Here is a 14,792-nt window from a genome sequence, read left to right on the forward strand (position 1 = left end):
TGACAACACTACTGCACACTTAATCGACTGCAGCGTAGTGTAAACACAACTGTCACATGCACTGGGTGACCGAACAACGTGCGACTCGCTTTACTGCAATGATCGCTTTATTGTGAACGTGAACTGAACCTACAGTATCTCCGAGGTGAAACCTAAAGCCCAGTATGCGAGAGAATTTGTCTAAAATAACATTAAACAGGGGCTTTTCTTCACAAAACCTTTCACCCAAAATGTCTTCCGTCAGGTTCTGTTTCTATTCTGGCTTGAAACAGAATCTCCCGTTTCATAGAGCATGTGTGTCTTTGCGAGGGGTGCATCCTAGTCGAGTATAAATGATTTCAAGGAAGAACCAATTAGTATATTTAAAACCTCTCTCTATTTTGTCTCCTTCGGAGAAGCGTCACGGAAATGCAACAGTCTCTTCAGTTTGGAACACCTTCCTTTACCAGTTAGCAAAAGTTCTTTGATTTATCAAAAAACTCATTTTTAGTCCTATTTTAAATCAGCGATGTAGCCAAATAATTAAATCTCCCTCTGCTTTCTCCTTGGTTCCAGTTCGTAAACCCCACAGGTGAGGGATCCGGTTTCTGTTGATACTTCTTATAGACAGAGCTGTGAACTCTTTTCTGCATTGTGTAAGCATTGATGAATGTCATCTGCAGTGAGTGCAGTCTCTAATTGGTCTCTAATCATTTCTCACACAATCTGAGTTTGTTTTCAGGAAATGGGAGATGTAATCTACTATTGATTAATGAGTGAAGAAAACCAGCCACAACACAAATTACTCAATAATAGGTAATGGCCACATCATCTCAGGTTTTTAAAGCATAAGATCTTTTTCTTCTCCAGCAAATTATCTTCTTAACCTTTGGGTTAAGTTACCGTTTAAATCGATTTTTATCCCCTGCACACATGATAGGACTGGGAAGGTGGTAAAGGAGGATGTACACAGCTCAGTGAAGTACGTGCAGAGGGTTGCCAAAGGTGGCCAGAGGACAGATAACTCGTAAGGAAGTGGTCACGCATCAACCACATACAGAAGCAAGCGAACTCGCTAAGGTGCCACGTGCTGTGTCTGTCTGCGAGTCAGCACGTTTGGGGTGGCGGGGGCAGTATTCTCGTCTCAGCTTTCTCCCAGGCTGTCAAGAGCACTAGTCCCTCTAATTCTAGTTTCTTTTCCGAAATTGTAACCTTTTCTATGACCCAAGGGAGAAAATGCAATTTTATTTTGAGACCTGGAAATGTCTTCTGAATGTTGATCTTTCTGTTTTGTATAAGTTTGCCTTAGTTTGGATGAGACTGCCCTTCTGTGAATTAATCCTGACTTGGTCAGGATTGTGTGTTTTGATAAGAAGCTAAGATTTAAATAAAATATAACTTTTTCAACTAGTATCAGGTGAGGCAGTTACCACTTAGAACAGGGTTAGGTCCATACCTGCTAGATGTATGTGGGTCTTTAACTCGCCTCAGTCTGCGACAGTGTGTGGCCCCTGGTATTTAAACCCACGTTTAGAAATCCAGTATTCAAGGGCATATGTGTTAATTCACAGATTTGACATCCGTTTGTGGTAAGGTAGATATGTAGCAGTTTCATAGATTGATTGCGGAAAAATCCAGACTTGATGTTAGTAGCAAACTGATATTGGAACGGAGATTTCCTAGGTTGATTTATGTCTTGCTGTTTACATTTAAATCTGTTGACAGTGCTAATGTTTATTCCGGTATAAGATTGCCTCATTCCTAGTTGGCAGAATTAATTTAAGCTATGTAATCGTCAACCGCTTTTATGTCTTTTATGCTTCAATAATGCAAATGTTTAGGAATTTCTACCTAATTCTTAAAAGGGTTGCTAATTAGAATAAGATGGCCCGCTTTGCCCCACAGTGACTTAACAGACCATGTGTTTGATGCTAAATGAACTAGACCAATAACATTCTCTGCTTTTTAACTAACGTCTCAGAAAAGGCAGCTGTTTCTGTGCTGGCAGATGGAACACTTGTGATGCCGACACCATGTGTGTGTGTGTGTTGCAGGATCGGGACGGCCGCGCTCGCAGTTCAGGTCGTGGGTAGTAACTGGCCAAAGCCCCACTACACCTTGCTGGTCACGGGCCTGTGCCGCTTCCAGATCGTACAGGTCTTGAAGGAGAAGCCGTACCCGGTTGCCGAAGTGGAGCAGTTGGACCGGCTGGAGGAATTCCCCAGCACCTGCAAGACGAGGGCGGAGCTGGGCGAGCTGTCGGAGCAGTTCTACAAGTACGCCGTGCAAGTGAGTCGCCTTCATTCATTCCTTGAAACTTTTCCCTCGGTTCCTTTGCTGCCCTAAGAGATAAACTTGTTGGGTGGTTTTAGGGCAGCACGTTTAAACGATTTAATAATAGATTATAATATATTCATTTCAGCTTGCGTTTGCCTGGGATTGTACCTATATCGTTCTAAGACACATGAGCCAACTCGTTCTAATATTTTTACAAAGGCTATTTCTAGAGCTTTCCTTGTAATATCCAGCATCTCCAAACCAGATCGTTATTGAACCTAAATAATTTCAAAAATTAGAATACTGCACAGAAGCTGTTTGTTACTAGACTCTCTAGGCACCGAATTGTATGAGTTATGTTGGTTCAGGAGTCAAGGTCACATGTTACCTGGCAGTCACTGTGGAAGAGTAAGCCCAGGGTAGTTCGAGTTTGAGTGTCGTCTAAACCTAGGGCCACTAGAATGCCGGGTGGGAGGTGCACGTTAGGTGTATTTGACTTCTTAATTCTAGGCTTTTTGGGTTAACTCTAGGTAGGACAGAAAAAGCTCCCGTCACCCCATGTGGTGTCAGACCTTGTTGGAATAAATGATAAAATGTAGTCTTTACTTTCTGTCGACGTACTAACCCGATGACGACAGCTGGATTCGTGGGGGCCGAGCGGCGCCTCTAGGTCCTGACGGTAAACACCGCTGGTCCCTGAAAAGCGTGTGGGGCCCGTTCCCAGCCCGTGGCCATCGTGCCCGATGTGGCATTCGAAGTGACGCTTCTAGTGTGGTGGATGACGAAAGAAAAATAGAAGATTTGGAGCTATAACTTCTGTGAGGGCTGAAAGGAGGAATTTATGCGGAAGGAAGAAACCTCAGCCTGAGAACTGAATTAAGTGACGTGCTGCTTGGGAACGAGGGCATGGAGCGAGGAACAGTTCCTCTCCCCTCTCCTGGGCGACAGCCCTTGGGTCGTGCTTCCTCTGCCCGACGCGGCTTCGCAGCTTCCGGCATCTGGTTTTTTACTTCTCCCCACTTTGAATCAACAAACTTTTAAACAGGTCAAGATTTTGTAAAGGCATTAAAGGAATTTTCAGAGAGGAACATCACCGTATATTTTCCTACCGTCATTTATCTAATTTAGTTTTGGCTTGTCTTCCGGTCTCGGTCCATACTCAGTCTGGTGTTTTCGTATCCCCGTCTAATTTTCACATTCAGAACTTCTACGAAATCCACGGATCGGGACACCCTGGTGTCATGATTCCTCTTTTTAGACATTAAGATCGTTTTCAATTAATGCTTTTCTTTCATCCCGTCCACAGCTGCTTGTGCGGCCCGCGGTCAGCAGCCTTTCTCAGTATCTCCCTAACTGGTCTCCAGTTTCTTCCCTCTCTGACCCGCCCTGCTCACCGAGCCTTTCTAAGTGCCGGCCACGTGTCTCCCCTGAGCAGGTGACTTCCCTGGCTGTGGGCAGAGTCCAGCTTGCTCAGCAGAGCGGTAAGGACTTCACAGCCCCGGGTCCGGCCATTGGTGCCCGTGGTTCCAGCCACACCGCGCATCAAAGAGCGTCACGCCCTGTGTCCTGTCTCTGACGGCTTTGCCTTCTGTCCTCTCTGCTGGGAGTGCTTTTCTCGGAATCTTCAAATTTGATTTATGCTTCCCCTAGCGCCTCCACAGTCCCTTATGCTTATCCCTGTACCATAATGCCATAATGTATCTCAGTGTACTGTCCTACAGGTCTGTGTTCCCCGCCAAACTCGAATTCACCCCTGTTTAGCCGTCCCGTACTGAGCATCAGAGTATGTCCAGCAAATGGTTTGTACCCCGTGAAGTGCGCAGGGGATGAGTTTTAACTGTTCTAGTGTCTTCGGATGAATTCCCAGGAGAAAGTCTTCAAATGTTATTGTCCGCTTCTCCCACCTTGAACATAACTGTGTGTCAGTGCCTTTGACCTCAGTCAGGCGATGGACAGGTTCCTGAATCACAGTGTTTTTGGAGAGGTTTGGTTATTACTAGCGTATTATTAGGATGGCTAAACGAGGATTTGGTTTGCCATTTGTGAAGAAGCCGGTACGGGCTAAGGTCTGCTGTGTCGAGTATGCTCCAGAATCTCAGTCACATAACATAACGCAGGAGCGTTGCTCACTCACCCTTCATGCCTCAAACTGACGGGCGTGGCGATCTACCCGCCAGCGTCACTTAGGGCCCAGGCGGGCTAGAGACCGACCTCAGCATGCTTCCATCATTGCAGCAGCAGGAAAAGGAAGTGTGGCCAGGTTCTCGGTGGCTTTTAACGCTTCCGCCCAGAAGGAACTGTCACTTCCCCCCATGTTTCATGGGTCAAGACAATACTCATAGCTACGTTATCGATTCAGGGGATGCGAGAAAGCGGTCCTGCCACGTGCCCCAAAGAAGGAGCCCCTTTGCCAGTGGCCCCCAGGACCGTCCCCGTGCGGAAAGCAGGCCTCGTGCTTACCCCTCTCAACATTTCCCCTGGCCATCTCCTCCACCCCCAAAAGCACAGTCACTTAATTCAGCTCTGCGCCCGGGGAGTCGCTTCTATAAAAACCGTTCACTTCAGCGCTCAGGTTCTAGTTAATCAACGCATCTAAAAACAGGATTTCAGCTACCGAATGGTTAACATCATGGCATCAACTATGTTAAATTTCCAGAATTTGATAATTATACTGTGATCATGAAAGAGACTGCACCTTACTTGGAAATATTCAGCAATAATAGTATGTATGTTTTGTGTATGTGTGTTGTGTGTGTCGTGTGCGTGTGTAGAAAGAGAGAGCAAATGTGGCAAAATGTTAAAAATTGGTGAATTCAGGGGAAAGCTAATAGGAGTTTATTGTACTTTTGCGACTTTTCTATAAATTTTAATATTTTTTCAAAATAAAATTAAAAATAAAGTCACAAATTTACAAAGCCTTTTATAAACATTAGTATTATCTGTTTTTGAGCCATTTTTGCTTTTCACTCTAATTGACCTTTTGAAAATACTTCTCCCTTCATTTGAGGCTTGTAAAATGTCTGCACTGTTATAATCAGTGATCTTTCAGAAACAGACTCTGGAGCCCAGACACGGAACCTGTATGACAGTCTGACTTGTTAAGTGCGAAACCATGCCAGATCTCAGAAACGTCTGTTTGTCCCTTATAGCTGGTGGACATGTTGGACATGTCCGTCCCGGCAGTCGCTAAGCTGAGACGCCTCTTAGACAGCCTCCCAAGGGAGGCTCTGCCGGACATCCTGACAGCCATCATCCGCACGAGCGACAAGGAGAAGCTGCAGGTACAGCCCACCCCCCACCCCACCCCAGCGGCCTAGATCGTGAGTACATTTGGGGGGTCAGGTAAGAGGCACTGGAGACCCCCCACGTAGCTCCGCTGCTTTGACACTCAAGGTGACTTTCGAAGGGGGCGCCTTTACATTTTTGTATGCTTTATTCGCATGATCAGTACCAGTAGTTTGTCAGTTTACGGAAGAAGTTAAAGCAGAGAATAATTTTGAAAAGGTAGATATTTAATTTAACCTAAACATCTACATATATTTTGTCACACTTTTTCAAACACGTGGAGCTGTGACCTTTCCCGTGCGTACCGGCCACTTTATTAGAATTCCCGGTGTGTCTTATGTAAACCACACCTGTGATGCATTATCTGTGATTTTCAGTTTAAAGTGAAAGGAGTTTTAAAGACACTTGAAAAATAATCCAAGTGCAAAATCTTAGATTTGCATATTCCCCCCAAACCATAAAAGTTCTCGCACGCTTATTTTTCTAGCACTGTTAAGCCCTCTGCTTTATTGAATCTTCCTGGAAGATTTACATTAGTTTTCATTGAAACAACCCTCCTTACTGTATCAGTTTATTTAACACTTAAATCCAGTGGTTACAATAGCAAGTGCAGCTGATACAGACGGGTCGTGTATAAACAAGAATCCAGTTGGCCTGGCAGGAGCAGGCGCCAGAGCATCTTGGCGGTGGGCACCAACAGCCTGTCACACGAGGGAACGGGGCACGTCGGCGACTCGGACATGCTGGTGGTGGGCTTAAAAGAGCTTCTAGTGTGTATGTAAACTTTGATATTTTAAACCTAGAATTTGTTTAGGCCTAATATATAGACACATTTTGGGCCTTAAGAGAAGAATTCTCTTACGTCAACAGAGAGTTGACATAAAATGTATTTCGTTTTTGCTCTTGGGACGATACACATGGCTTCATTTTTAAATGAAAACTCAAGGCACGTTTTTTTCTTGGCTTTTCTAGGACTCTGCTCTCCATGTCAGGGAACCTCACTTATTTACTATACCTGATTGGGCGTGTTAGCCGTTAGTGTAGCTGTGAATACCGAGGGGATCGTCTGCTCACTTAACGATTTATGACTCTTGCTGTCTTGATTTTGGGGCACGTGCTTCTGAGAGAGAGGCTGCTGACTGGCTCGTTTCCGTAGATTCTCGACGCCGTGAGTCTGGAGGAACGGTTCAAGATGACCATACCACTGCTCGTCAGGCAAATCGAGGGCCTGAAATTGCTTCAGAAAACCAGAAAACACAAGCAAGATGACGAGAAGCGGGTAAGTATTTCTTCTAAGCTATTTGTTCAGGTTCCCAGTTGTGTTTAGCGATGTGACATGCAGTTTTTCTTTTCTTTTTTTCTTTTTTTGAAGAAAAAAATGGAATAAAGAAAGGAACAAAAAACAAAAATAGTTCGTTGTCTCTTACCTCTCAGGTTACCGATCGGATTTTGAATTTTGCCCTGTCTCCCTTTGGTCCTGGATCTTTTTTTTTTTTCTAAGCATGTAAACATTTTCTCATCCTCTGGCCTTGTTTCGGTAATCATCAAAAGAGATCACTGACCAGGCCATTTCTTTTTTTGCCAAACACTGTGCGTTGTTTCCAGTGTTTTCTGTATTTTAAAAATCAGCAAACAACCGCCACGAGTGTCTTTGAGTATAACTTTTCAAGGAGACTTAATACTAACATACTACAAAATTGTTTCCTGCAAGGACTGTATCCCTGTGTTGCGCCATAACTTGGCTTTTTTGTTTTTAATTTATAAAGTTTCCATTTTCATTTAGTCCAACTGTTAGTCTTTCCCTGTCTTCGAAGCTTAGAGTCCTCCATCCTCCAATAATTTGATAAATATCCCTTTCCTTTTAGTTTTCCTTCAGTCGATTTTTAAAAAATATTTAGCTCTTCACCCCGTATGTAATTGAATTTGCCCTGTAAACGTTTCCCCGCCAAAGATCTCATTTCTGACTCTCCACAGTTATTAACGTCACTGAATACCTTCCACTCGCCCACTGGTTGGTGATGCCTTCATCATCATCACACGTTACCCTTCCCTGCGGGGTGGGGTCTGTCTGAGTCTGCCTGGCACTGTTGATGTTCCTGTTGTTGGGCAGAGCTAAGATCAGGAAGTGGACAGGAGGGGACATGACAGTTCAGAGGCTGCCAGAGATGAAGTGAGGGGTTGAAAACAGCGTTAGAGGCTTGATGGTGGTCATCAGTGAAGTGAAGCCTCCCTCCCTGTTGAGACTGAGAAGCAGCAGGAAAGTAGGCCGAGGAGGGAAACGAGAGAGAGGGAGAAGCCGCTCCGGGGTTTAGCGTCTAGGACGCCACGCCGTTTCAGGCAAAACAGCCCGGATCCGAATGGTTTCTGGCGAGAAACCAGGTCGTGAATGCGGTTACTCGCTTTGGCTGCGCGCTGTGCATCGGGAGACGCAGAGCCGCAGCCTGCGCTCAGGACATGTTTCCCCTGCGCAGAAAGAACGTTGTTCAGAATTGCTCCAGGAAGCTATCAAACAAGCGGTGGTTATTTGAAAATCTAGGAAACAGGGTAACATTTGGGGTTAGCCTAGACGATCTCATCCTTCCCCTCAGAGCCGAGACGTGCTCTGTCCGCATTGGGGGTGAATCTGCATAAAGTACTTTCGTCCCAACAGTGAAATAAGTGAGGTCCTTTTTTTAATATCGCTTTCTAAAATTCATTTTAAGTTTTTCATACCTTAAAGTATTTTATTAATCTTATTTGCTAAACATATGTAAGAATGAAAGTAGAAACTTGTTACTTCTGTTTTTATAACATTACATTTTTGTTTACTGCTTTGTGTTTTTAACTGTTTATATCCGAATGTATTAAATAGGTAATTTCATAGGTTAAAAAATAAATCCTGAGGCTTTTGAATTAAATACTGGTATCTCATTTTGCTCCAATATTGGCTGGAGTTTAATTATTATGTTGATGATTGAGAATTTCAAAAGAGCACATAGGTCATTTTAAAACAGCGGTCCCCAACCCCCGGGCTGCAGACCGATACCAGTTTGTGGCCTGTTAGGAGCCGGGCCGCACAGCAGGAGGTGAGCGGTGGGCCAGCGAGCGAAGCTCCATCTGTATCTGCAGCCGCTCCCCAGTGCAGCATCACCGCCTCGGCTCCGCCTCAGGTCATCAGGCCTTAGATTCGCATAGGAGCACCGGTCCCTGGTGCCAGAAAGGTTGGGGACCGCTGTTAATGGCTGTTTCAAATATGGTTGTTGGATTTCAAAGAAAATTTCAGCCTGATAGAGACAAAAGCCAGAGCGCGAAGCCCACATCACCAAAGTGATTGGTAAGGAAGAGGGGGAGTGGCGGTGAGAGCTACTTGTTGGGGAAGCAGAACATCGCAGGAGGGAATAGAGAGCGTGCACTTAGCCGGAAGGGACCAGAGGTGAGAGCAGGTGCTTCAAAAGGACAACTTCTGTGTGTGAGAGTCAGAGAGAACGGAGCCAGCGGTGGAGAAGTTAGGAAATGTGATGTAGGACGGAAAACGAGGTGCATTCGGTTACGAAATGGCGGGCGCTCATGTGTATCAAGACAACAGTGGCTGCAGCGGTAGCTCAAAGAAAGGCGATCCCAGGATGCGCACCTTATTTCCGGTAGCCGGCTCCTTGAATTTCTCCTCTCGCGTGGCGCTGGGAGCACATGCTGAAGAGCCGTGGCCACCTGACCTTGATCTGCTTTTTAAATTCCGCTGCCTTCACCTGCGCCCGTGCCCTTCAGTTATCATTCTGGATTTCAGTCCCTAAAGAGTTAGACTCTGGCCGTCAGTTGCAGCCTTCTGTGTAGTTACAGACTCCGTTTCCAGCTTATGTTGACATGCTTTGACGCTCATACTGTCTGCCTCAGGTCATAGCGATCCGCCCTCTGAGGAGGGTCACACACATCCCCGGCACTTTGGAGGACGAGGATGAGGATGAAGATAACGACGACATCATCATGCTGGAGAAAAAAATCCGAGCATCCAGCATGCCGGAGCAGGCCCACAGAGTCTGCGTCAAAGAGATGAAACGGTGACTTGGAAGCTGCCCGTTCCGTAGGGTTTGCTCTTTGCTCGTGAATGTTAAGTTGTCTCTCGTGGCCACACGTGTGCCACTTAGGATCACAGACCGATTTGTTTCCGACACTCTGATCTTTCTCCTTTTCTCACATTTAATGCGGCCGTGGGCGCCGTCCGCTCTGCCCATCTCATCTCTGCATTGTCCACTCGCCTTCCGCAGCTTCCCGAATTCTCGGGGGAGACCGGCGATCTGTGGAATGCCTTTCCCTCTCCCTTCGTCACCCAGAACCTGATCCTTAACATGTTCTCGTTACTCCTGAGCTGACACCCCTGTCCCGAACCTTCTTCTGAGATGCGGAGTGTGTGGTGCGCCTCACAGGCGGTGACCACTGTCACAGCTGCCTCTCGTTGTCTGAACGAGTGGGCCACCCTGAGTTTGGACACGTTCGCCCAGCACGTTGTGTGCATCTCAGGTCCCTGGTTTCTCCTTCAGATCACAAACTCTAGAGGGCAGGGACTGTCGGTGTCTCTTCATACAAGAGAAATGACAGGGAAACCTTGATGACGGAATAGAGTATATGTGTTGATTACATTTTCTGGGTAATCTGAATTAAATGGAAAACCAGTTTTGTCTTCACGTACTTGTAACATTATCACGATAATTGCATTTCCTTTTATTAGGAATTATAATGACCTTAACTAAAGATTTGACTTTCTGAGGCTCCCAGTTAAGAGTAAGTAAGTAAGTGTAGTTAAGGGATGTTGCATATTGACTCTGACCTTCGTTCACGAATGTAGCACATCCGTGGTGTACAGAAGACTTTAATCACTGCATATATTTGAGAAGTTGCACTTTTTATTAAATATCCGACGTTAGCTTGCTTTTATGAGCTGACTTTATCTCTGGTGTAAAAATATATATATAATTACTGTTTTATGCATGGTTAGGCACTTAAACCTTACTGTTACAAGTAAATCAGTGGGTAATGTGACTCGAGACTCTCCCTGTGAGACACAGTGATAAGGCCGTATTTCCAGGACAGACTCAGGCATAGTGTTCCCCACCCCCGTCCCCAGTTTGCAGGTATCTATCTATTTTTATTTTATAAGTATATTTTGTTTTATCGTAACATATTTGCAAACAAAATAAATGTTTTATTAAGTAGATTTTTAAAAACTGTCTTAGATTTGATTAATTAAATGTGTATATCTGGCCAAGAAATGGAGATAAGCTTGCTTTTTCTGTTTTTATGGAATTCTTCATTCTTGAACGTGTTTGTTATGTATTCTTTACCTACAGACTCAAAAACATGACTCAGTCAATAACTCAAAAAAATGCCTCAGTCAATGCCAGAATATGCTCTGACTAGAAATTATTTAGAACTTATGGTGGAACTTCCTTGGAACAAAAGTACAACTGGTGAGCCAACAAAATGACACCTTTTCTTCAGTCTAATTGTCACTTGGAAAACTCATGCGCATTCTGTTGAAATACTCACCATCGATTATCTTACTGTTGCGTTAGTTCCTGATGTAAATTACTCAGAGACTGAACTTATGTCACCTAGGTCTTGAGATCACCCAGGTTAAGAAGGTGCTACGTGAAGGTCTCTTTTGTCTGATTTTAGAAAAAGAAGGGTTTTCCGTGTTAGTGAACTGTGTGTTTCTCAACACCACTCGGGTTCCGACAGTCTTCTCGCAGGTCACGCCCCTGCAGCGCCCGCCTTTGAAGCGCGGGGGTCCTAGGCTGTGGGGTCCGCGAGGGCCCTGCTCCGTGACCTTGGGCCGGCGCTCTGCTCTCATTGCTTCCACGTGGGTGTATGTTTGAGGGTGTTCGCGTCATCGGGAGGTTCATGACAGCTTCAGCCCCGTTATTTTTCTCCTTTGACAGTGGAACTTGTGTACAATGTGAGGGACATCGGGGTAACTCAGTGACAACGGGAGTCTTTGAAATTTGGGGATTTTTCTGTGTGGCAAGGTTTTAACTAAGAAGAGCGATGCAGTGTGTATGTAGTGCAGTGAACTGAGAATGTAAAAATGACAGGTTCGATTATTCGCCTTTAGTAAGTTGCTCTCAGGCTCCTCTCCTCCCCACTCGTCCAACACATATAGTGAAGTTAATTTCTAACTACGAATTTTTACCAGGCCTGTACAATATAATCGTAGAGATTTGGGGGCAAACTGTTTATTCGAAGAGAGAGCTGACTCCCATTCTTTACAAAAATAATCAAGAACATACAAAAACAGGGCCAAGCAATTGTTAGTTTGTTTGTTTTTTAAGCCTACAGCGCCCGATCTTCCTAGGTGGTCTCCCATCCAAGTACTAACCAGGCCCGACCCTGCTTAGCTTCCGAGATTGTTATTTTCCAACCAGGGAAGGAGACCGTCCACATGCCAGCAGCCAGGGGACTTTCTGCCGGGCGTTGTCTGCACTGGAGAGTGTAGCTCCCGTGCGCCCGTCACGGGAGGGCTGCTCGCTGCGCAGCATCTCGGCAGCGGACAGGATGGTGCATGTGGTCCAGTAGGAGCCTTGTCGTGGTCCAGTAGGAGCCTTGTCGAGCTCCTAAGCCAGTACCGTGTAGAACTAGGTCTGAGTACACGCTGTGAGCATGCTTAGAAAACCAAGAGATTCCTCTCGTGATTCCCGAAGGAGATACTTACCCAAGTAGAGATCAGCAAAAGCAGAGAAGAAAGAGTTGGAGGAAATAAGTTTTCTCATTTTCCTGTCTTGAATAGAAGGAGCCAGTAGATACCACTTCAAACTTCCAGGTGTAACTAGACAAATATATGTTCAAGTGAGTTTTAAATGTTTTACATGTAACCCCAAGTATCATTCCAAATAGGAAGCATGCAGTCTGAATCACTGAAAAGAATAATCAGAAAAAATATATCCTGTATAGACAAGATACAAAATAATAATTTATATAGTATGGAATTATCTTTCCTTAAAAGTTTGAAAGAACTTACTTTTAAAATTATCTTAACTTGGCCTATATTCTTAGAAGAATATAGTTTTCCTTTTTTTTTTTTTTTCCCATGGAGTTTTCCTTTTTTTTTCTGAATTAAATTGAATTCTGTTCTTCATTTACTAAATGTTAATCAGGAATGGATGTTGGGTTGTAACAACTGCCTTTTAGGTCCAGAATGACATTTTGATGGAAATATTTTCACCTGGGAAATGGTGATATAATAAACATATTGAAGATCTAATATCGATCCATCTTTGTGTGATTAAATGAATCCCACCGGACGGTTTAATATTTAGATATACAGAATGGATTGGTCTGGAGTTCTGTGTTAACTGTGCTGGGCCTTGGTGTCATGGTTAGCATTATAAGCCGGTGGGGAACTTGGTCTTTCGTTTACACATACACATTTATTAGTTGGGTTCCCTTCTTCCCTTTCCTGTTGGCTCAGCTGGCACTGTCGATGCAATCAGCGAAATTATATATATCGCTGCTTAGCTAGGCTTTTGTTGACTGGCTTGAGAACCAAACTATTATTTAAGGCCACTTTTCTTCCTGTAGGAAAACAGCAGGAAAACATCAGGTTTTCTAGAACGAGCAAATGTCTGACTGACAGAGTGGGCCCGCGTGCGTTTGTCACCCCCCGCCTCCTCTTTCGCAGTCACCGTGGTTCTGTGGCTGGGTCTCATCCCCCAACTCCATGCCTAGTGTTTAATCTATGACTATCGTAAGGACTAAAGCACATCAGTAAATCCGATGAAAGCTTGGCTTATAAACAGAGCCTAATTCATACATTTCTGGTGAGACTTAAATCAGTAGAACTTAAGCAGTTCTTTACGTCTTAACGTTTTTTCGACCCAGCACTTTTGTTTATAGAAGATTAGCTGAAGGGAAGAATTATGGATATATGTGGAGATTTAGTTCAAAGGATGCACAGTGAAGAATGCTTTGTCACTGTGGAGATTTATAGACAGCCTGAAATGCTCTGCAGTACGGAATTAGTTAAGTGAGTGTGGGTAATGAAATGATGGAGTATTATGTAGCCACTAATATGTTAGTGAAAAGTACATTTGACACTGAAAGGTGGCCATAATATATGAGGTGAAAAACATTTTACAAACTTGAAGGCTTCATATAATTGCCCCTTTGAAAAACAAGGCTGTAGGCAGCACACGGGCGTGCAGGCGCGCGCACACACACACACACGCATGCACGCGCACACACGCGCGCGCGCGCGCGCGCACAGAACCCGAATGACACCTACTAGAGTGAAGGCGATGCTCTGGGGAGTGTGAGGTTACGGGCGACTGTGGCGTCTTTTTTATTAATGTCACCCAGTTTTCTGAATGAGCATATGTCGTGGATGTAAGGAGAAAAAACACCAGAAGAGGAACAGACTTCAGCAGAAACAACGTGTAGCAATTAGTGTCCATAGATACAACGTATATCTGGGAAATCATTCCAGATGAAATGAGTGTTAATTGTGAGTTTTTCAGTGTGTAGTGCCTGCTATTTCTGTAGCTACTAAATCTTCTAAAGCAAAAACCCCAAGCCTGGGTCTCCCTAAAGACACGCTCAGAAGGGTCCAAGTCTGTCCTTGTCACATCTTTTTTTCTAAAAAAAAAACCTTTTGACCCTTGCCAGCCTTGAAAAGAGTTCTTCCATTTATAAGCCCCACATGCTCAGCTTATTGCCGTTGGCTTATTCGACAGACCGGCTGGACATCCGAGCAGCCCGGGTTCTTCTGGACAACGACCATTACGCCATGGAAAAACTGAAGAAGAGGGTGCTGGAGTACCTGGCTGTGCGACAGCTGAAGAGCAGCCTGAAGGGCCCCATCCTGTGCTTCGTTGGCCCCCCTGGCGTTGGCAAAACGAGCGTGGGCAGATCCGTGGCCAAGACCCTGGGCCGAGAGTTCCACAGGATCGCGCTGGGGGGCGTGTGCGATCAGTCGGACATCCGGGGACACAGGTGGGGCCTCTCTCCTTCCCTTTCGGCGGGGTGGAGCCCCCTTGAAAGCCAAGCATAGTGGGCCTCTTCCTCTGGGGGGCCGTTTGTGATACCGGGCAGAAGGGACATTTAGGGTACGTCCCAGCTGGCCCGGGGCCCTCCACAGTGGCATACCCAGACGAGTCGGGCTCTTGGTGCGATGGCGGGTGGCTGGTCGGTGCTTCGGCCCTCCTGGGACCTCACTGGTGTGCACTGATGAACGAGTTACGATTAGACATCATAACGCCTTCACGTGCATTTCGGCCCAGTAGCGT

The 14,792-nt window shown here is 45.3% G+C and overlaps 1 protein-coding gene across 1 annotated transcript in view; it reads left to right on the forward strand.

Moving 5' to 3' along the window:
• Positions 1-1,986: 1,986 nt before the first annotated feature.
• The window catches only part of LONP2 (lon peptidase 2, peroxisomal), a 49,287-nt gene continuing 36,481 nt past the window's right edge, over positions 1,987-14,792 (forward strand). The window contains exons 1-6 of the mRNA XM_015586892.2: positions 1,987-2,268; positions 5,406-5,537; positions 6,698-6,820; positions 9,412-9,575; positions 10,888-10,982; positions 14,241-14,499. Coding sequence (XP_015442378.1) covers positions 2,002-2,268; positions 5,406-5,537; positions 6,698-6,820; positions 9,412-9,575; positions 10,888-10,982; positions 14,241-14,499 — 1,040 coding nt within the window. The 5' untranslated portion in view covers positions 1,987-2,001. The remainder of the gene's footprint in view (positions 2,269-5,405; positions 5,538-6,697; positions 6,821-9,411; positions 9,576-10,887; positions 10,983-14,240; positions 14,500-14,792) is intronic.

Source organism: Pteropus alecto, unplaced genomic scaffold, assembly GCF_000325575.1.
Source record: "Pteropus alecto unplaced genomic scaffold, ASM32557v1 scaffold123, whole genome shotgun sequence".
In the NCBI taxonomy this organism is placed as follows: Eukaryota; Metazoa; Chordata; class Mammalia; order Chiroptera; family Pteropodidae; genus Pteropus; species Pteropus alecto.